The sequence below is a fragment of the Copadichromis virginalis genome, linkage group LG2, assembly GCF_057382275.1.
Source record: "Copadichromis virginalis isolate Kocher_CV1m ecotype Utaka linkage group LG2, C_Virginalis_male_GT1.1, whole genome shotgun sequence".
NCBI lineage: Eukaryota > Metazoa > Chordata > Actinopteri > Cichliformes > Cichlidae > Copadichromis > Copadichromis virginalis.
In genome coordinates this window covers 34,666,055-34,686,867 of record NC_140619.1, presented here as the reverse complement: position 1 = coordinate 34,686,867, position 20,813 = coordinate 34,666,055, and the positions used below count along the sequence as shown (strand labels likewise).

General features: G+C 42.7%; 1 protein-coding gene across 1 annotated transcript in view; it reads left to right on the top strand.

Annotated features, from left to right (window-relative positions):
- Positions 1-20,243, top strand: part of mrpl11 (mitochondrial ribosomal protein L11) — a 62,705-nt gene extending 42,462 nt beyond the window's left edge. Inside the window, exons 3-6 of the mRNA XM_085432178.1 lie at positions 917-1,012; positions 13,754-13,847; positions 14,222-14,381; positions 20,021-20,243. Of these exons, the coding sequence (XP_085288304.1) occupies positions 917-1,012; positions 13,754-13,847; positions 14,222-14,381; positions 20,021-20,135 (465 nt within the window). The 3' untranslated portion in view covers positions 20,136-20,243. The remainder of the gene's footprint in view (positions 1-916; positions 1,013-13,753; positions 13,848-14,221; positions 14,382-20,020) is intronic.
- The last annotated feature ends 570 nt before the right edge of the window (positions 20,244-20,813 follow it).

Here is a 20,813-nt window from a genome sequence, read left to right as displayed (position 1 = left end):
GATGATGTTCAGAGAACTTTCTGCTCCGTTAACTTCAAATAAATGTCTTTCCCAACCTGTCGTTGGAGAATGTCTCGGGATGACTGACTTTTCATCAGATCCACTATTAGAGCTGCTCGGTGTGCTCTGTCATGGAGCAGTAGAAGCTCGTGAGTCCATTAAACTGCGTATTAAAAACAAAACAGGCTTTTTCCTTCTCTCATTTCTAAAATGAACATTTCAATCAGTGTGTTGCCTTTGGGAAGGATGGCGGGTGAAGGTCAGTTTGAATTTCAGCAGTAATAATTAGATTCTTTATTAGTCTTTGCCACTGAATTCATCTCCAAAAAGGAGCGCTGCAAAGGAGCAGCGTTGGCCGGGTGTTGACTTAATGTCACCCATCCATTTTGCTTTCGCTCTGGTTGGCCTCGCAGGAGCTAGAAAATGGGAGCTCATTCATCACTGGGTTTCTCTGGCTCTGGGCCCCAACATGCATTCAGTCATAGCTCGAGTGACAAACACACACACACACATAAACACTTTGTCTGAAACAACAAAGGGGGTGTGTGCACACATGCACATCTCAGTGGGACGTGTAAAAAATGTCTCCAGCAAAATATCAACACAGACACACACTCACCCACCATATATACACACATATATATATATATATATATATATATATATATGAGTGTACAGTGTCACATGGCTGCTCTCTGAGCTGCTCACGTGTGAATACAGTCAGACCGCTGAAGGTTTCTGATTGATTGATTGACTGACAGCAGCACAGGCATCTGTATTCTGGCAGCACATTGTGACATGAGTGATGCTTTGCTGAATTTTTTTAAGAGCTCATACATTTTAAAGCAATCCTCCACCATGTTTATTTCCCTCTCTTCTCCACCCCCCCACCCCCCCACCATTTTTCCCCATCCAGAAAGGAATCCCCATCGGGCAGTTCTGCAAGGACTTCAATGAGAAAACCAAGGAGCTGAAGGACGGCATCCCTCTCCCGATCAAGATCCATGTGAAGGTATGTCTGTGCGGCTCGCTGTGGGTTTGTCTAACCCCATCCCTGACCCATTACACATAGCACTTAGCGCCCCTCCCTAGCACGATTGTGGCTAATTCCACGAGCTGCATAACATTATCGCAGCACTTCCATTATTCATACTCTACCACGAAGTAAGCCATTCCATTTGCATTCATTAATGAAGCAATACCCAGAGGAACCTGCAGTCAAGAACCATTAAGTGCATGCAAGAGATGTGAATTACTCCAAAAAGAGGTGTTATGTTTGTAGTATTTATTTCACACAAGAACATATTTTTTGACTTCCTCATACTTCCCTCCCACCTTTTGTGTGCTGTGTCCTCGCTGCTCTCTGTGTGTTGTGTAATGAGGTTCACAAGGAGGGAAAGCCTAATCCTTTCAGAGGCGTGAATTTATTTTGACATGCAATATCCAGCAACAGCTCTGCCATCACATCTGGAGCCCTGCTTCTGTCTATCAGTGCAGTGCCATCTGCTGGTGATTTGTAGCGTTGCAGTTCAAGCTGCACAGTGTGTGTGTGCGCATTCTGCGTGTAATGTTTAGTGTGTGCGCATGCAACATGTGTCAGCCTCTGAGAGGATGTTTCTCTGCAGGCTTTCACCTCATCCTTGTCAGTAGGTTTAAGCACATCTTACAGTCCCTTTCATCTTACTTTAAAGGAACAAATTGACTTTTTCAGACATTCCACTTTTTCACTTTTCTTGCAGAGAGTCAGATGAGAAGATCGATACCACTGTCATGTCCGTGTGTGAAAGCTGGGAGGCAATTAGCTCAGTAAAAGGGCCGGAGGCAGGGGGGCAACAGCTATCCTGGCCTCGTCTGAAGTTAGAAAAAAGTGATGCTTCCATCATATTTCTTCAGACAAAAAGACCAAAAGCCTCAAAAAGCTGTCGTACCAGCTCTTGGTCACAGCAGCTCTTTAAGCTTAGCTCTGACATGCTGAGTTGCAGCTGTAGACGATGAGAATGTCATTAATTTTTCAGGTGTTTGAAGCCAGATATTGTACAAATTAAAGTCTTGACCTGAAGAAGTCAGAAGATTGTCCAAATTATTACAATTCATCCTGAGTGGGGATGGATGTGAGGAAATACTTCTTATAGTTGTTGAGATATTTAAATCTGGAAGCACCACAGCTGTAGACTTGCATGAGTGAAACAGTAGTTTTGCAAGAGATATGCAGCACACCCCCAGCAAACACTGAAACAAAGTATTTAACCATTTGCTTGGGATAATGTGTATATGTTACAGAAACGCATGTCAGAACTTATTTAACAAATGTTAACTGTGATGTATTTGACGGCAGAGAGCAAATGATTCTCCAAAGGGTTTTTTGGGTTTTTACAGTCTTCTACACAGAACTCAAATCAAATTCAAATTCAAATTCAAATTCAAATTCAAATTTTATTTGTCACGTACACAGTCATACACAGTACGATATGCAGTGAAATGCTTGGACAACTGCTCGTGACCTAAAGAGAACAAAAAAGGAAAAGGCTATGAATAAGATAGGAAATAAATATGAAAAATTAAAAAGGGTAAATTTAACTAAGAAGGAATAAAATATAAATTAAGGTTAAAAATGAAATAACTGTACAACACAAATTAGAATGAAGGGTAAATTTAACTGGGAAGAATAAGATAAAGATAAATATATAAATTAAAGTTGAAAATAAAATAACTGTACAACAAAATACAAAATACACAATACACAATATAGAACTATATAAGAATGTATGAAGAAATATAAATGTAAATAAATATATACACAATAACAGCAGCTGTACAAGTATTAACCAGAAATGAAGAATATAGTGACCAGTGTTGTGCAAAACCAAAGTCCAGAAAGTCCAGTGTGTGTGTAAGAACTGTATGTGTGGGTCAGTACTGTGTGGTGGTGTGATTGAGAGACCGTATCGCCTGCGGGAAGAAGCTCCTCCTCAGTCTCTCTGTGTTGGTCTTCAGGGAGCGGAATCGCTTTCCTGACCTCAACAGAGAGAACAGTCTGTTGTTGGGATGGCTGAGGTCCTTCACGATCTTCCTGGCCTTGGTCCAGCACCGCCTGCTGTAGATTGAGTGCAGGTCAGGGAGCTCGGAGCGGATGGTGCGCTCAGCTGACCGCACAACCCTCTGTAGAGCTCGTCTGTCCTGCATGGTGCTGTTCCCGAACCAGGTTAAGATGTTTCCCGCCAGGATGCTCTCTATGGTGCACGAGTAAAAGTTCCTGAGCACCTTGGAGGGCAGTTGGAAGTCTCTCAAGCGTCTGAGGTGGTAGAGACGCTGTCGGGCCTTTTTCACCACGGTGTTGATGTGACAGGACCATGACAGGTCCTGCGTGATGTGAACTCCGAGGTATTTGAAGCTGTCCACTCTCTCCACTGGGCACTCGTTGATGACGGGGGTCTGGTAGTTCCTCTCCTGCTTAGTGCTGAAGTCCACTATCAGCTCCTTTGTCTTACTGACGTTTAGAAGGAGGTTGTTCCTCTGGCACCAGTTCTCCAGATTCCTAATCTCCTTCAGGTAGGCCGTCTCGTTGTTATCAGAGATCAGGCCCACCACGACGGTGTCGTCAGCAAACTTGATGATGGTGGTGGAGCTGGTAGTGGCCACACAGTCATATGTGTACAAAGAGTACAGCAGGGGGCTCAGAACACACCCCTGGGGGGCTCCAGTGCTGAGAGTGGTAGAGGCTGAGACATGTCCGCCCATCCTTACTGCCTGTGGTCTGCCAGTTAGGAAGTTGGAGATCCACTGACACATAGATGAGCTGAGTCCCAGATGCTCCAGCTTGGTGGTGAGTGTGGAGGGAATTATGGTGTTAAATGCAGAGCTGTAGTCTATGAAGAGCATTTTAACATAATTCCCCCTTCTAGTGTCCAAGTGAGTGAGTGATGTGTGGAGGAGATGAGAGATGGCATCGTCTGTGGAACGATTTGGACGGTAAGCGAACTGTAGTGGGTCCAGTGTGTCTGGTAGTGAAGAAATGATGAAGTCTCTGACCAGGCGTTCAAAGCACTTCATCACTACTGAGGTGAGGGCTACAGGGCGATAGTCATTGAGAGAAGCAGGGTGGGGTTTCTTCGGGACAGGAACAATGATGGACTCTTTGAAGCATGTGGGGATCACCGACTGAGATAAAGAGATGTTGAATATCTCAGTGAACACAGGAGCTAGCTGGTATGCGCAGTCTCTTAGGATACGACCTGGGATGCCGTCTGGTCCTGCTGCTTTCCTGGTGTTCACTCTCTTGAAGGCTCTCCTTACTTCATGCTCGGAGATGACGAGCACGTTTCCGGTGCTGGCAGTATCTTCCTGTCTGCAGCCGTTAGCGCCGCTAACACTAGCATTGTTGGAGACCTTAGCTGCAGCCTCGAAGCGAGCATAGAAAGTGTTCAGCTCGTCTGCCAGAGTCACGGCCGCGTTCGTCATACCGGTTGTTGGTGCTTTATAGTCCGTTATTGTCCTTAGTCCCCGCCACAGGCTCCTAGAGTCACTCTGTTGGAGTTGTGACTCTAGTTTCCTCCCGTAGCGCTGCTTCGCCTCTTTCACCGCCCTCCGCACGTTATATGACGCGGCTTTGTACGGGTCCATGTCCCCCGTCATGAGTCCCGTGTTGTAGGCAGCGGTGCGGGATCTCAGAGCGTCGCGGATGGTTTTATCCACCCACGGCTTCTGGTTGGGAAACGTTGTGATAGTCTTTGTCTCCACGGTATCATCCGCTAGTTTCCCAATGAATCCCACAACCGCTTCCGTAAACACGTTGACGTCATCGTCGGAGCTGTTTCTGAACATGCCCCAGTCTGCGTCATCGAGTGCGTCCTGTAACGCGGCCACCGATTGATCCGTCCAGCGCGCGACCTTCCTCTGAACCGGAACTTCCTGTTTCAGCCTTTGTTTGTATTTTGGCATGAGGAAGATGGCGGCGTGATCAGATTTGCCAAACGGGGGGCGGGATTGTGCCTTGTAGCCGTCCTTGACCGTAGTGTAGCAGTGGTCCAGTGTCCTTTCACCTCTGGTGGGGCAGGTGATGTGTTGATAAAAGTTCGGCGCTGCGCGTTTGAGGTTGGCGCTATTAAAGTCCCCCGTCACAATAAGCGCAGCGTCCCGGTGTTGTGTCTGGTGCTGTGTGAGTGCCTCATGCAGCTCGCATAAGGCGGTGACCGTGTCCGCTTGTGGTGGAATATAAACGGCACTTACAATGACCGATGTAAATTCCCGAGGTAGATAAAAAGGACGACACATGATGGACAGTAGTTCCAGATTTGGTGTGCAGGAGCGTGTGAGAGGAACAACGTTCGCACTGTTGCACCAGTTGTTGTTCACCATTAAACACACGCCGCCTCCCCTTGACTTCCCCGAGTCCCGTGTCCTGTCCATGCGGTGAACCGAGAAGAACTCGGCCGGCTGGATGGCGTGGTCCGGCACCGCTGGGTTCAGCCATGTCTCGGTGAAGCAGAGGAGATTGCAGTCCCGAATGTCTCTCTGGAACTTTACCCTGGCCCTGAGGTCGTCAAGCTTGTTCTCCAGTGACTGGACGTTGGCGAGCAGGATGCTAGGCAGAGGTGTGCGGTGTGCACGAGCTCTCAGCCTGTTCCTGACGCCGGCTCGCTTCCCTCTAGGCCGCCGCCGCTGATTATGATTATTATAACTCCTGATTATGAAGCAAGTAGTAAATGAATGAATAATTCCAGTCACATCTGAGAAGTCATTTGCTAATGCCATAGACTGTATCTAAAAGATGGGGAGGGGGGGACCTCCAGGCCTGGAAGTGAAGCCAAACCTGTTTTCTTTCTAATGACCAGTCGGTCGCTAAACAGAGGAAGTCTTTCATTCAGTTTTTTTCCTGTTCGGTTTTATAGTCTCAGTCAGTAGGTTAAAACATTATTAAACACAGCTTGAGAATTCATTTTAAAAATAAGCCAATTTAGAATCTCCAGTTAACCTAAGATCAGGCATGTCTTTGGACTGTGGGAGGAAGCCGGATTATCCGGAGTGAACGCACACAGAAATGAGACGAGCATGCAAACCCACACAGAAAGGCCTCAGCCAGATAGGGGAGTTAAACCGGGACGCTTTGAGGTTACGGGGCTAACCAACAAATCACCACAGTGTACACTGTGCCACCACAGTGTAAGTTGAAGTTTTAAAATAACATTTTTACACTGGCTGTGTTGAAATGTCTTTCCAGCATGCTACCTATGGTAAACAAACACAATTATCTGAGATAGTGTGGCCTAAACGTCAAAATGTACCAATAAGTAACAGCCTAAGATTACTATATAATATTGTCGCATGGAAACACTATGACGGTCACTTCCCATCATTATAGAGTGACCAGGCAGCTGGTGTGGTATGTAAAATGTTTTAAGTAAATAACAAATAACATTTTGAATTTTATTATTTCAAAACAAGGAACGACAAAAAGTAACCAAAACCAAATCCTAGGACTGGTATTGGTTCATACATAAATGGTACTCAGCCCTATTCAAAAGGCTTGACAAACAACTGGGTGATGTCACAGTGTCTGTCACCATCTTTTATATACAGTCAATGGCTGGTTCAGTGACCACTGCAAAATGTGTGTCGAGTTTAGGGCTGCCACGATTAGTCGACTAGTCACGATTACGTCAACTATCAAAATCGTCGACGACTGATTTAATAGTCGACGCGTCGTTTGAAGCTTTGTAAGGAATCAGTAGCAGTGTATTAACGGACTGAAACAGAAGATGGCAGCACTGCATGTACAAGGATGCCAGCTGCCGTTAAACCCCGAAGAAGAAGACGCTGTGTCCAGTATCGTAGCTGTGTCCAAGTTCAGGAACCGCATCCTCCTCTGCCAGCATTTGTAGGCCGATTACGTTACAGCGACACGACAAAGACTGTCCAAATTCGAAGACTCCGACAAATGCGGCCCAGAAATGCATCCTTCATTCATGCTCGAGAATTTACTCCGGTGTCCTGTTATATTTTAGATAGCAAGGAGCAGACGGCTGAGTTTATTAAACTTCACCGAAACAATCTGCAAATTTCATTAAAATTTAATAAACTCTCATCTTGTCTTTATTTTTAGTTAGCACATACCGTAAACACTTCAAGCTGTAAGCTAATGATAGTTATATAACAGCAGATGCATGCTGGTGCAATAAGCTGTTTTGCGTCCAAAGGATGATGATCTGATTAATTGACTAATCGCAAAAATAATCGGTGACTAGTCGACTATCAAAATAATAGTTTGTGGCAGCCCTAGTCGAGATCAAGCAAACAACATAAATCCTGTTAATTAATGAGTTTTAGATTTTATTTGGGCAAAACCAGCAAATCTGATCATCTGACTCTATATTATCTATAACCATATTCTCCAAAATGCCGAACTCCTCCTTAAACGTCAGTAGCTGTTCCTTTGCTCCCGCCCCCTCTTTATTATCCATCTTTGAATTTTCTGCTTGCTCATTTTGCTCGTCAAAAAAATCCCCGAGCAGGTGTTTTCTCTTCAGAAACAACAGCAGCTAATTGAACTCTTACAACCAACAGCTTTTCCACAGAATAAATGATCTTCCTTCCATCGAAAGGTCATATCGTGCGAGATAACATGTCTCCGATGACAAATCACCTGCTCCGCGGTGTTTTCTCAGCTCAGCCTGCACTTTATTGTCTCATGTTTGTTTAAATTTTTATGTGACAGAAAATAGATGATGCAAAGTACTCTCCCAAGATGGTTTAATGATTGCATTGGCTGTCATATTCTAGCTAATAAAAACCTCCAACCAGGGAATGAATCTGAATTTGGTGGGGGGGAAAAAAACAGGGTCAGAATGACTCAGTGAGGCTGAAGAAATTATTTTTGTTTTGGTCCTGAGGGGAGGACAGAGAGGGTAAGCACATGGGGCTCGGGAGCAGATGTGCAGCAGCACTCGGCTGAACACGCACATAGTAGACAGAAAAATGGAAACGCCTCATGCAGATGGCTTAGGTTACTTCAAAGTTAAGTGAGTCTAGTTCATGTAAAAAGCAGATGAAGTGGCACAAGGGATGTTAAAGCTGTGGAAAATGATAAATAAACACAGAAATATCACCCGACACTGCACTCCCCTCTGCTCTTTGTTTTGGTCAGTGGCCTTTTCTGTTCTGATTCAGCTCATCTGTGTTATTTTCATGCCACAGTAGGCGGATGTTCAGTGAAACAGCTCAGAAAAATCCACTGAACAGTAGATGCCCAGCACCGAACAGCAGCAGACTGTCACTGTTAGCAACTATCAGCTGAACATAGTGGAGCATTTAGTGGATGAAGAGTCAGCTACTCCCCCGGAGGAGCTGGTGGAGCTAAACTAGAGCTAAAAAAGACTCCCAATTCCTCAAATGGCCTGAAAGATGTCTCCAAATCAATAAATACGCTTTGTATCTGCTGGATGTGTACATAAACAACTAAGGGACTCATACGGGAGCAACTTGTCAATCCCAAGGTAACCCTGCCCTAAATTGTGGCTGCATTGTGATTATGGTAGAGATCATAAATTACAACCGTACATCTTAACTGCACTAAAAAAAGACTTGAAACTACACCTGAGACCATAAACTCGCCAGGGAAATTTTTGCCGAGATCATAAAGCAAGTGAGAAGTAGGGTCATTTTCATTAAGGCTGCAGTGGAATAGTCCAAATAATCCCCTCCTATGTCTTCTTCTAATCACTTTTCCTCTGCCGTTGATGGAAAACTTCATCAAGTTAAAAAGGTGTGAAGGAGAAAGTTGGAGAATCCGACTGCTTAGTAATGAGACGGCAGATGTTGTTGAGTTGAGTCATTTAATCGGAAGGTCAGTGATTCAGTCTCGCTCCAGTCCGCATGTTGAAAGTCCGTGGGTGAGATACAGTATCAGAATGTGTCGGCACAGTACGAACACAGTGGATATTGACTTTGTAGTGTAAGAGTGGAAATCTAATCTATCGGAATACCAGTCTGTTAATCATCATCATCAAAAGCTTGTCCTCACACAATGTGTTTTTACTGCGTTGGTTCATGCAGGTCGCACAAATGAAAAGTAGCCTGTGACTGAAGTCAGATTAATTTACGATAATCCGAAAGGCTGCAGAACAGCGGCGCTTAAGCTGAAGACATAACTAATGCAGCCCGATTTATGGGAAAATTCTAATAGAACATTTTCTTAAAATATAAACTTGCATTCTTCACACAAGGCAGCAACTTCATACAAAGTTTTTATTACAGCTGCATCCAGCATCACAGTTCTCCTGAGAGTTTAACACTGCACTTGACGCAACAAAGTTTATTGTGACCAGCTTGCGATCATTTCGCCTTTGAAATGGTTGCCTCGAAAACCAGATGCAACCACTCTCGAAGACTGCGATAAAACCCCCACAAGATTGGTTTGTGCCTGAATTGGGTCAAACTGGCAATTTCATGCGGTGATTAACTGTGATAAATTGTTAAAAATTGCAAATGTGTTGCCATCTGCATACATAGAAATTCACCAGCCTCAGAAACTGCATCACAGACCCTGCAGGTCTGCGATTTAATGACACAGGCGCTCAGCACTCCGGCTTATATGCGGAAATATGACCAATCGGCAACTCTTTGAATCAAGTCCCCAAACGCAAGTCGTGCACATTGTTGCAGACTGACACAGATTGATCACAGTGTGCTGGCAATGTGTTTACAAATTAGACAGCACTCTGAATGATACAGAAGCTGGGAACGCACAGATAATGCAGACGATGCGACACCGAACAGAGGGAGACAGAGATGATGAAGAGGAGCGATAACAGGTGGAAGCCACGGCTGAAAACTGTAGAAACGACAAGACTGAGGGACGTAAACGGAACACAAGATAAAGAGAACAACAATTACCAAAATTAAACAAGACACAACTGAACGAGGAACAGGGGAGACAAAAATACAAAGACTAGAGGAACAGAATGGGAAAACTAAAGGGCTTTTACTAAGTAAACCTAAAGATTTCTGCAAATGAAGGCATGAAATAACTCCAAAAGGAACTTGTGTAAGGCAATAAACAAGATATAGAAATACCAGAAAGCTAAAGTCTAACAATGCAGAATATGAAACCCTAATTCAGAGATGAGCAGAAATACAAAGTGAGATTGAGGTTCCGTCCTATCAGGTGACCTGTGCGCTTGTCTTGTGATTGAAAGTGGTCAGCCACTTTCAAGGTTGAGGGTGTTACATGCTCGAGCTCTGGGTAACTAGTTGGTCACGGCAGCTACTTGCAATCGGTGGCTGGATGTGAAAAAACATAAAATTTTTCTTCCTAGTTGCAAGGAGGTTGCTGTCCTACTTTTATTCTAATGCAGCTGAGGCATTAAAAGGTTCACAGTGAACCAGCAGGTTATGGCATAAATTTTTTCCATAACAGAAAAAGACAAAATAATAAGCTGCCTTGTTGATCGGTGCAGTAATTGACATCATAACCTTGAAAACATCTTATTTGAAATAAAGGTTCTCACAGTGGAATAAAGAAAATGTAAATTCTTCAAATCCACAGGGTAGGATTAATACTGTGAATTAATTTGCCCTTAAAACATGAAGCGCACTGCCTCCAGACCCCGAAGAAGATCGACTAATATGCGATTATCTTTGCTTTACTCATGTGATAATAAAAGCTTTTTAACTTTTTGCAATTTAATGGGCCTTAAGTTGAATTTCCAGAAAAGTCCTAATCTTGTGAGAAGTAGGACCAAGCTATGTTTTTATATTGCTGCGTTAAGACTTTCAGCAAACTCAGCAGTACAGGGAAACCAAATGACTCAAGACTGTGTTTGAAGATTATCCGCCATGTTCAATTATCTGAGTTAAGAAGGTTAATCTGTTTGTTCGTTCAAACCAATTAGACGAATGTCGTAATTCTCCGCCAGAGTTGCTCTCGTGATGCGTGGTGACGGCTTCAGAGCAGACTTTAAAGAGTCACGCTGGAAGGTAGAGCTGCTTCTGACGTCTTACCTCAAAATCTAATTTCAAAATGAGTCGGAAAGAGTTTTCGAACTCGACGAGCTGCTGTGAATGTTAGCTCAGCTGCTGCAATTAGATTTAATTTGTGCTCCTCATGCATTAGCACGCATTCGGTTCACAGAGTCGTTTTCTGAAAAAATAATTAGACGGTGATGTTTGCAAAACCCAGGAGGCCGCTTCAAAAACCTCCCCTATTATTCTGCATGAAAATGCTCAGTCCAGTGCATGAAAATAAATTTTTTTAACCAGTTTCTTGCTCCTCACAATGATGATGTCAGGTCACAATCACCGGCCACTTTATCAGGTAGACCTTTTCAATTGCTCATTAACATAAATATCTAATCAGTCAGGGAGCAGCGAGTCAGTGCTTTAGGCACATAGACGTGGTCAAGATGACCTCGTTTAAGTTCAAACGGAGCATTAGAAAATGAAGAGAGGTGAATTATGTGACTTTCTGTGTGGCATGGTTGCTGTTGCCCGACAGGCTGTGTGAGTGTTTTACAAACCGTTCTGCTGGGATTTTCACACTGCTGTCTGTAGGGTTTACAGATAATGGTCTGAAAAGAGAAAATACCCAGTGAGAAGCAGCAGTCTGGGTAAAAATGCCTTGTTGATGCTAGAAGTCAAGAGTAAAATGGACAGGCTGCTTCTAGTTGGTAGGAAGGCAACTCAAATAATCAATCATTTCAACCAAGGTATGCAGAAGAGCATCTCTGAATGCACAAGAAGTGGAACCTCGAAGCAGATGAGCAGACCTCACTGGGTGGCACTCCTGTCAGCTAAGAACAGGAAACAAACTACAGTTCACAAAGACTCACCAAAATTGGAGAATTGAAGAAAAAATGTTGCCCGTGATGTGACGAGTCTCGATTTCTGCTTTAACATTCAGATGTAAGCGTCAGAAGCCGGTGCAAACAACATGAAATTGTGGATCTGTCCTGCCTTGTAGACGTTTGGGGTGATATTTCCATGCCCCACTTTAGGTCCATTAGTAACAAACACCACAGCCTGCCTAAATATTGTTTCTAACCATCTGTCCATCCCTTTATGACCAGTGCACCAATCTTCTGATGGCTGCTTCCAGCAGGATAACCCATCATGCCACAAAATTCAAATCATCTCAAACTGGTGTCATGAACATGATAATGGCTTCACTGTACTCAAATGGCCTCCATAGTCACCATGGCATGGGATAGAAGATTCACATCATGTCAATATGGACCAAAATTCTGAATAAAGGCAGTTCTGAAGGCTAAACGGGTCCACCGGGTACTAACAAGGTGTACCTAATAAATTGACCAGTGAATGTACCTGACACGTCACAGCAGAAACTGTCATGACCCTCCATTGTACCATTGTGCCATTGAAACAACCCAATTTGCTCAGCTGTTTTCTGGATTGGGAGAGAACTCTCTTTCTATTAATGATTGTTTAAGTGCCATTTCACTCACAATGTCTCTGCTGACCTCAGTGACGCTCAGTAGACGCGTGTTAGTCATGTCCTGGGCAGCTTTAATCTCTTTTTGGCCGAGCCTGTGGGCTTTGGCTGTGCATATCCCATAACATCATGGTTAAAGTTCTCTTGCTGCATGAAGTCGTTTCATGAATTTAGGCTTGTTAAAGGCTGTACTGTGTTTTAATGTCATCGCCCTGCCAACATCCAAGTTTGTGATAATTCAAAAACAAGGTGATGTAGGAGCTTCAAATTGATACTGTAGCTAGGGCTGTGCGATATGACCAAAATCTCATATCCCGATATAAGAATTCTATCGTCCTGATAACGATATAAATCACAAAAATGGAACATTTTCTGTAAATTCTGTGAATCTCGGGCAGCTCGACTTGCGGGAAGTGTTTCCAGCTGCGCCTCATGTAGCTGGAGTCGAGTGTTTTAACCGATGCATGAAACGATACATTTTTAGACATAAGTTGTAACAGCCGCCGTTTTCTTTGTGAGTATTTATTACACGACGTGCTGCGGGGAAAAGCCTGTTCTAACGTTTGAGTCTAAGGTTTATTTTCTAACACTTGACGGCTGCTCTTTCACGTGATTCAGTTTATTTTGAAAAGTCTCAACAGGATCTTGAGCTTTATTGTGAAAGGTTTATGTGGAACATAAACAAGCAGACACGCGATGCTGTTACCGTCGTTGTTGCTAACGACAACACATGAAAACAGGCGCTTGTGCGTCCATAGTGTGGTTATATAAAATATAAGAGAAAGAGAGAACTTTAAAAAATTAATATAGCCACTACAGTGACCATCAAAACCATGAAAAAATATTGCCGTAAACAGTTTATTTTGCGACACCACGAAACAAACGATAGCGTAAAATGAAACGATAGACGTTTTTATATCGTCATCCGATATATATCGTTATATCGAACAGCCCTAACTGTAGCTGTATCTACTAAAAATCTTGGACGAGTTTGAATCTCAGAGTTTCTGAATGTGATAACTCAAGAATGGGGTGACATAGGATTTTGGTGCCAGTATTTTTATTTTTTCCAGGGGGATGAAAACACACTGGTGTTAATTTGGGGGAAATAATAATTATGATCTCTGTTAAACACTGTCCCATGTACTTTGGCTGTCCTAAAGCACAAAGCAATACCGAATATAGGGTCAAAATCAGGATGTTAAAATCTTGGTTACAATAATATTTATACATTCTGCAAAATCTCATGTATTCACACTCTCAGGGGTTTCATGGGTGTTAATATTGGGTGTCTCTCTTTTTCCCTCTCAGCCTGACAGAACGTATGACCTGACGATCGGCCAGCCCACGGTGTCTTACTTCCTCAAACAAGCGGCAGGAATTGCAAAAGGAGCTGGAAAGACGGGTGAGAGGTCTTGCCTCAGTCATGTATCTGCTCTTACTAAAGTTTTCACCTGCTGAGCGCATCCTGTTTTGGACACGTCTCTTCATGGACTTGGATTTGAGCTTTGCTGCGATTGATGTTAAATTCATGACATATGGGGAAACGCTGCGGCAGAGGTGGGAAGTGGCAAACATGGTGTGTTAGGGAAAGAGAATTATGGATTTTTACGTTTTATGCTTCAAGCTACCTTCAGCTGACTCCTGCAACGCCGACGTACTCACCTGTGCACACAGATTTCCAACTCGCTTTGCCCTCCTTCAACCTTTCTTGATACATGTAGTGAATTTTATATTGTTTTATTTATGCTTCGCCCTCTGTTTTGTGTGTGCGTCAAGGTCACGAGACGGCGGGGATGGTGTCCGTCAGAGCAGTGTATGAAATCGCACAGGTGAAAGCTCAGGACGAGTGCTTCAAAATGAGGAACGCCTCCCTTGAGACGGTTGTGAAAAGCATCATCGGCTCAGCTCGCTCCCTGGGCATTAAGGTTGTCAACAAGTAAGTACCAATTCTGTACTTGGTGTACTTCTAATCTCATTTTATTGAGCTATCGGGAAGCACAAATCAAATGTTTCAGTGCAGTGAAAGAATCCCAACAAGTGTTAGGCTGAACAAGAGTGAGAGTACCAGATGGAGAAAAGCAGGCAGGGGAATTTAAGTCTTCATCCGAGCTTTTCAGTTCTGGGAATTCAACTGCCCACAGTTTGCTGTGAGGTGAAAAACTTCTGAAAACATATGAAGAAAAGCTGTTGACATAGTGGGGTGAAATGCATCCAGAGTACTGATCCTTTCTTGCTAGATTCCTCCAAACTTCCTCCTGTTAGGATCCAGTGCAAACCCACTGATGCACGGCAAACTGAACGCAGGATAATGTAGAAGGGAATTAAAAAGATCAGCAGTTTTTCAACAACACCAAATCTAGGTTTTTCAGACAGGATCAGACTGATATCCTTATCCTTATTTCATTTCATTTCATTTCATTTCATTTATTTATTTATTTTTGCCGTAAACAGACACAGAGCAGTGAACAAACAAGAGTGTGCCAGATGGTAATACATACGGAGTATTGACATTATGAAAACAGAAAATAACCAAAATATATAAGAAGGACTCCGTACACTGTTGGGTTAAGAAATAAGTAAAGCTCATTGCTTGTGAGAGGTAATATATCAAGAACAGGCCCCCACATCCTATTAAATCTACCCTGAGTATTTGGTTTACACACAGGTAATTCTTCTATTTGTATAACAAATAACATCTCCAGTGTGCAAAGGTGGGTGGAGAAGAAAAGAATCAGTTTATTGGCAACCAGCATTCACAGAAGCAGAGCGATCTGGATATGAAAGTTAAAAGGTTTCTACAGAGCATCCAGAAATTTCCAGTATGTTGTTGGGTTTAATGTCTTTGGACAAGGCGGATGACAAACACTGGAAAATTTCTATTCAATACTCGCATAACGTCAGGCAGAACCAAGGAAGATGTGCGAGGACCCCCTCAGTGAGGCGACATTGGTCACACTGTGAGGACACAGATGGAAAAGATGGAAAGCTGGGTTTTGTTTCAGAGTAATACAACCTGTGCATCACCCTGCACTAAATCAATCTGTAGCTCACATTAACTTATGAATAAATAACATTGCCTTTTCCCAAAACAGTTGGCTGACAGTTGTGTGTTTGTGACCTTGGCCCAGTATAAAAGCTGAAGAGACAGCAGTGAAAAAGCAATCAGCAATCTGAAATCGGGTGTTTGCAACCTGGAGAGAACAGGAAACACTGTTTTATAAGTAGGAAATGTTTCCTTACCGCAGTGTCCGAATTGAAGAAAAGTCTGCATTCCTTCTAAACTTTACTTTTTTAGACAGTTTTGCCTTTATTGGACAGTGAAGATCAAAGGAAGGTGGGAGAAAGAGCAGGGGATACATGCAGCAAAGGGTCGAGGGCTGGACTCAAACCCGGCCAAGAGGCATGTGGTCGCCTACTCACCCAGTGAGCTAAACTCGTGCTCAACCTTCAGTCTTTCTAATGACCTGAAGGGAATGATTCATCTGTTTGGAGAAACTAATTTAGATTACATAGCAGACTATGAGAAAATAACCCTATTACTTATTAGGATGGGGTTTTTTTGGGGGGGGGGGGTTTGTTAGCATCCACGTTATAAAAGACAACAGCAGCCAACACGACAGTCCAACAGCCAGTCAAACATTGTAACATATGGGGGTATAGAGAAAGGCAGAAATGTGCAGTTAAGCAGGATTTCAGCAACATCATGCTGTCTTGTAAGACAAACCAAGCCGCTACAATAACACAATCAAAGACCCAATGAAACGGTTTTCCTTCCAATTGGAAGTGCATTCTTGTCGCTACATTTTCAGACTCTAACAAAACGGCCTCAGCATCCGTTCACTTATCACGGTAGATATTCATCAGTCCTCTCTAGTCGACCGCCACTCATCATACTCCTGAGATTCAAACAACTGAAGCAGCGCTCAGTGCTGGCAGTAGATGTGGACAGAGGTCACTAATGGAAGCCTCCATGGTTCAGACTCCACATCATAACACTATCAGCGGTAACTTTTGCAGACTCTAAACATAATCCTAACGGCTTAATACAGTTTGTTTTTTGTTTTCCAAAAACCCAGAGAACAAAAAGTTCCTTCTAAGCTGCTTGTTTGCCTTCTAACACCCAGAACACATGAAGTCCAACATTATATGCAGTTACATTAAGACCAGACAACGTTCGCACATGTTTGCATCCCAACATTTGTGAAAAGATGCAGCTAAAGATATAAACCCAGAGAGAGGTTCTGATTTTGTTAAAATTGTGTTTATGAGATGATTAAAAAAATAACTCGCAGGATACTCCAAACTTGATTTTATAGCTTAGTACATTAATGCAAGAAATTTATCGTTTTAATCAAGAGTTTGAATTTTTATTTAATGCTCCATGTAAATTTAAAGTCCCATTGTGGAGGAAAACCGACGATGAAGCGAAATGTGCTCTGCCGCTCGCTTACCTGGTGATTGACAGGTTGCTGCTGGATGAGTCTGCGGTTTCCTCGGGTTCTCAGTTAGATTCATCCCTCACGTTTGACGTCTGGACTCATTAAAAACAAAGATGCTCAGCTCAAGGCTTCAAAACCAGTGTTCAAACACCAGTGGGTAATGTCAAGGTGGACATCATTTTATAGAGTCTGTGGATGCTGTAAATGTGGCCACTGGATGCCAGACTGACTCTGTCAGACACACAGAGACAGCAGACATTGTGAACATTGTTTGCAGTGGCTCCAAACAGCCACCGTAGGGTTGTTTTGGAGTGCTTTTGATTGGCTATTAGACATACTGAAACCCAACACCTGAGACCTTCTTGCAGTGCGAGGTGAGTCATTGCACGGACCTGTAAAAGCCCCTAGTCCTTTAATAATGAGTATCGAGCTAATGCAGCTGCACATTACACAATTAGACTTCATTAAGACAAATTAGAAAAATGTGCAGAAACAGCCTGCTAATATGCTAAAATGTTAAAAACTATAAATCGAGCAGGGTTCCAGGGTTATCATTTGAATACTTAACACTGTTATACAATATCTACAACCAGTGTATCACATCACACCTGGCATTCAGTGCTGAACTATGATCTTTTATTCTGAATGTTTGTGACTGACGTGATTTGGCTGCTGCTACGATGAAAAAGTATTTGCCCCCTTTCTGGTTTCTTAGGTTTTTGCATATCTGTCCCAAATACATATTTCAGATCATCAAACTAATTTTAATATCAGACAAAGATAACCTGAGTAAATGCATTTTTTAAATGATGATTGCTAAATCTAAACCTGGTGTGAAAAAAACAACTTCTTTCTTCTTTGCTAACTCATTAGTTAATTGTGATTAACCAATTTGTTGTTGTTTTAGAGAGCTGGGTTCACTTTCACCTGCCACACTCAGGACTGATTACTACCAGATTTTTTTTAATAAAGAAACCACTTAAATAGAACCTGTCTGACAAAGTGAAGGAGGCTAAAAAATCTCAAAAAGAAACATATCATGTCACAATTTAAAGAAACTCAAGCAAAGTCTTTGACACCTGTCAGTCTGGAAAGGGGTACAAAGTCATTTCTAAGGTCTTGATACTCCAGTGAACCACAGTGTGAGATCCATTATCCACAAATGAAAAAACCCCAGAACAGTTATGAACCTTCACAGGAGCAGTGACCTACCAAAATTACTCCAGGAGATCACAAAAGAACCCAGAACAACATCTAAAGAACTGTTGTCCCAAATTGCCTCAGTTAAGGTCAGAGTTCATGATTCAACAATAAGGAAGAGACTTGATTTCCATGGGAGAGGTCCAAGGAGAAAACCACTGCTGACCAAAAAAGAGCACAAAGGCTTATCATTGCCAAAAAGCATCCTCATGATCCCAACGACTTTTGGGAAATTATTCCTTTCCCAAAAGTTGAACTTTGAAGATTTGTTACATTTGGCATAAAACTGAGTTCACGAAAAGAACTTCATACCAACAGTCATGGTGGTCGTAGTGTAATGGTATGGGGCTGCTTTGCTGCTTCATGACCTGGAATTCTTGTTGTAAATTCCAGAAATGTGAATTCTGCAGAAAATCTTCAAGGAGAATGTGCAGGCATTACACGGTTACACAGCAGGAAATTATCAGCAAGTCCACCTCTGGATGGCAATAACATAAAATGACTTAGGGCCTAGCCAAAGTCTGGACTTAAATCCAACTGAGGTGCTTTAGTATGAGCTTAAACACACCGCCCGTGCCCAACGACGCTACAGTGTGGCTGAATTAAAACAATTCCGGAAAGAAGAGTGACCCATTGTAGGACATCACTAACACTTGATGGCAGTTCTTGCTACCAAGGGCGGCACAACCAGTTATTGGGTTGTGCCACCCAAGCTGTCTTCTTCCTCATGGAAGTAAAGAGTCGATGTTAAAAGAAAGTGAATTTTCTTGCTGTAAACTACATGGTTAGGGCGGTAGCAGTTCATTTTTAAGCGCAAAGGTGTTTCCATAGTGAAAAATGTGAAACCCAAATGTTTGAGTGAAAAAAGAGGCAGTTTACAGTACAAAGAGAAACATGTTAAAACGCTCAGTTTTTGCTCCAGGTGTTAAAGGGTTAACTTGCAAATTGGGTTCTGAGTGTGTATTATGATTACACTATGAAAGCAAAATATGCTCAAAGTCAGTATGCATACCAGAAACCCTTGATTTTCCAATGTGCTCTTAATGGGCTCACCCACAATGTAGTTCAGAGAGGCGGTGGAGGAGCTGCCCACAGCTGCGGGGGGAAAAAAGAGAAGTGTGGACGGTCATTAAAAAGCTCCGCAAACAAGCCTGAAAACACAAAATAACTAGTAGACCTTTGGAGAGAAGTGATTTGTTTCCTGTGTGGGATGAAAGTTTGATTCCAAGGCTGCAGAGGTTTCTGTTAGAATAAAACGACTAAACGTGTTTTTTTTTCCATATACTGACTGCAAACGCAGCATGCCGAAGCACGGCGTGTCGTTTATAGTGACTGTAGAGGTAGTATATAGTGCCAAATCAGAGAAAAAATGGGATGTTATGAGTTTGTACGTGTTGCTTTGGATTGCTTTTAGACGAAGCGACACAAACCTGTTCGCTTTGCGTTTCTTTTTATCCTTCAAGATCTTTATCATTTATGACGTGCACAGCATTTCATGTATATTTTTTTTTATAACGTAGTTTAGTATTCAGGCTCTATCATCTGCTTCTGCCGCTTCCATTTCTACTTCAGCTAATAGTGCTGTATTTTTCCCAGAATCAGTTTCTCCCCCTTGCTTAGAACCTAACTTGTCTCGTGGCTGCAGTGCATTTTGATTTATTGGGAGTACTGTCAGTGAAGAAATCGGTATCTCTGCCTTTTTGTACAATGAAATTTTCCCTGGATGGGTTGCTGAACACTGCTGCATTGTGGTGAGCCCCGAGAGAAGTCGGTGCTCTTTCATTCAGGGGACTGAAAACAAAAAGGGGTTTGGAGTTAATGTTGCAGATAGCTGAAAGATTTCTCCTGTCAAGTTTAAAAAATAAGGGTGTATCTCTGTCCTCATCTCCAATCTTCCTTTTCTCTCTCTCTCTCTCTTCCTCATCCTCCTCTCCAGTCTATCAGCTGATGAGTACAAAGTCTTCCTGGAGCAGCGAGAGGAGAAGTTGAAAGCGGACGCTGTGGCAGCAGCAGCCGCTGCCGCCGAAGCTTTAGCGGGCAAGAAGAAATGAAGTCCTGTAACATCCCTGCATTTCTCTTTATATTCATTTTATACATTCATGCAAAAACACTGTTAATGTGTGTGTGTCTGAACTTAATAAACACAACGTGTTACACGACACCCTTTCCTTGTCTTTCTGATATTAAAACTTCCCTTTAATGGCATACAGCTTAATTTAAGCGTTTACATCGCCTACATTTCAGCAACAACACCCAGTTAGATTTTAAAAATATTTACGAGCCCGCGTGATTAATTTCGTTCCAGCTCATCTAATGAAAATGTAATTTCTCTGTCATGGAAGGATTTGTATATTCAGTCTCTTTGATGTTATTATCTATTATTAACACTTCTGGAGGCAGTTTGGGTATTTGACAGGTTGTGCATATGGTTTCCTGCGCATTTCAAATGTTTTTCTATCTATCAGGGATCTGAGGGGTTCAGCACATTAATTATTGCACAAATCACAGGGACCTCGGGCGGTGAGAGAATTATTGACTTTCAGACGAATCTTATCGTTCTTCAAACTTCTGTTGTTCAAATTAATGACTTTTAACTCCTTAAACTTTGTTTAAATGTGTTTGGTCTGCCAGTGCTGACACAGCTCGTTAGGTGTAACTGTCAGTCAAATAATTTGAGTAAAAATTATAATTATTCAGCTCGTAAAATATGAGGAATACTTTCGTTTATC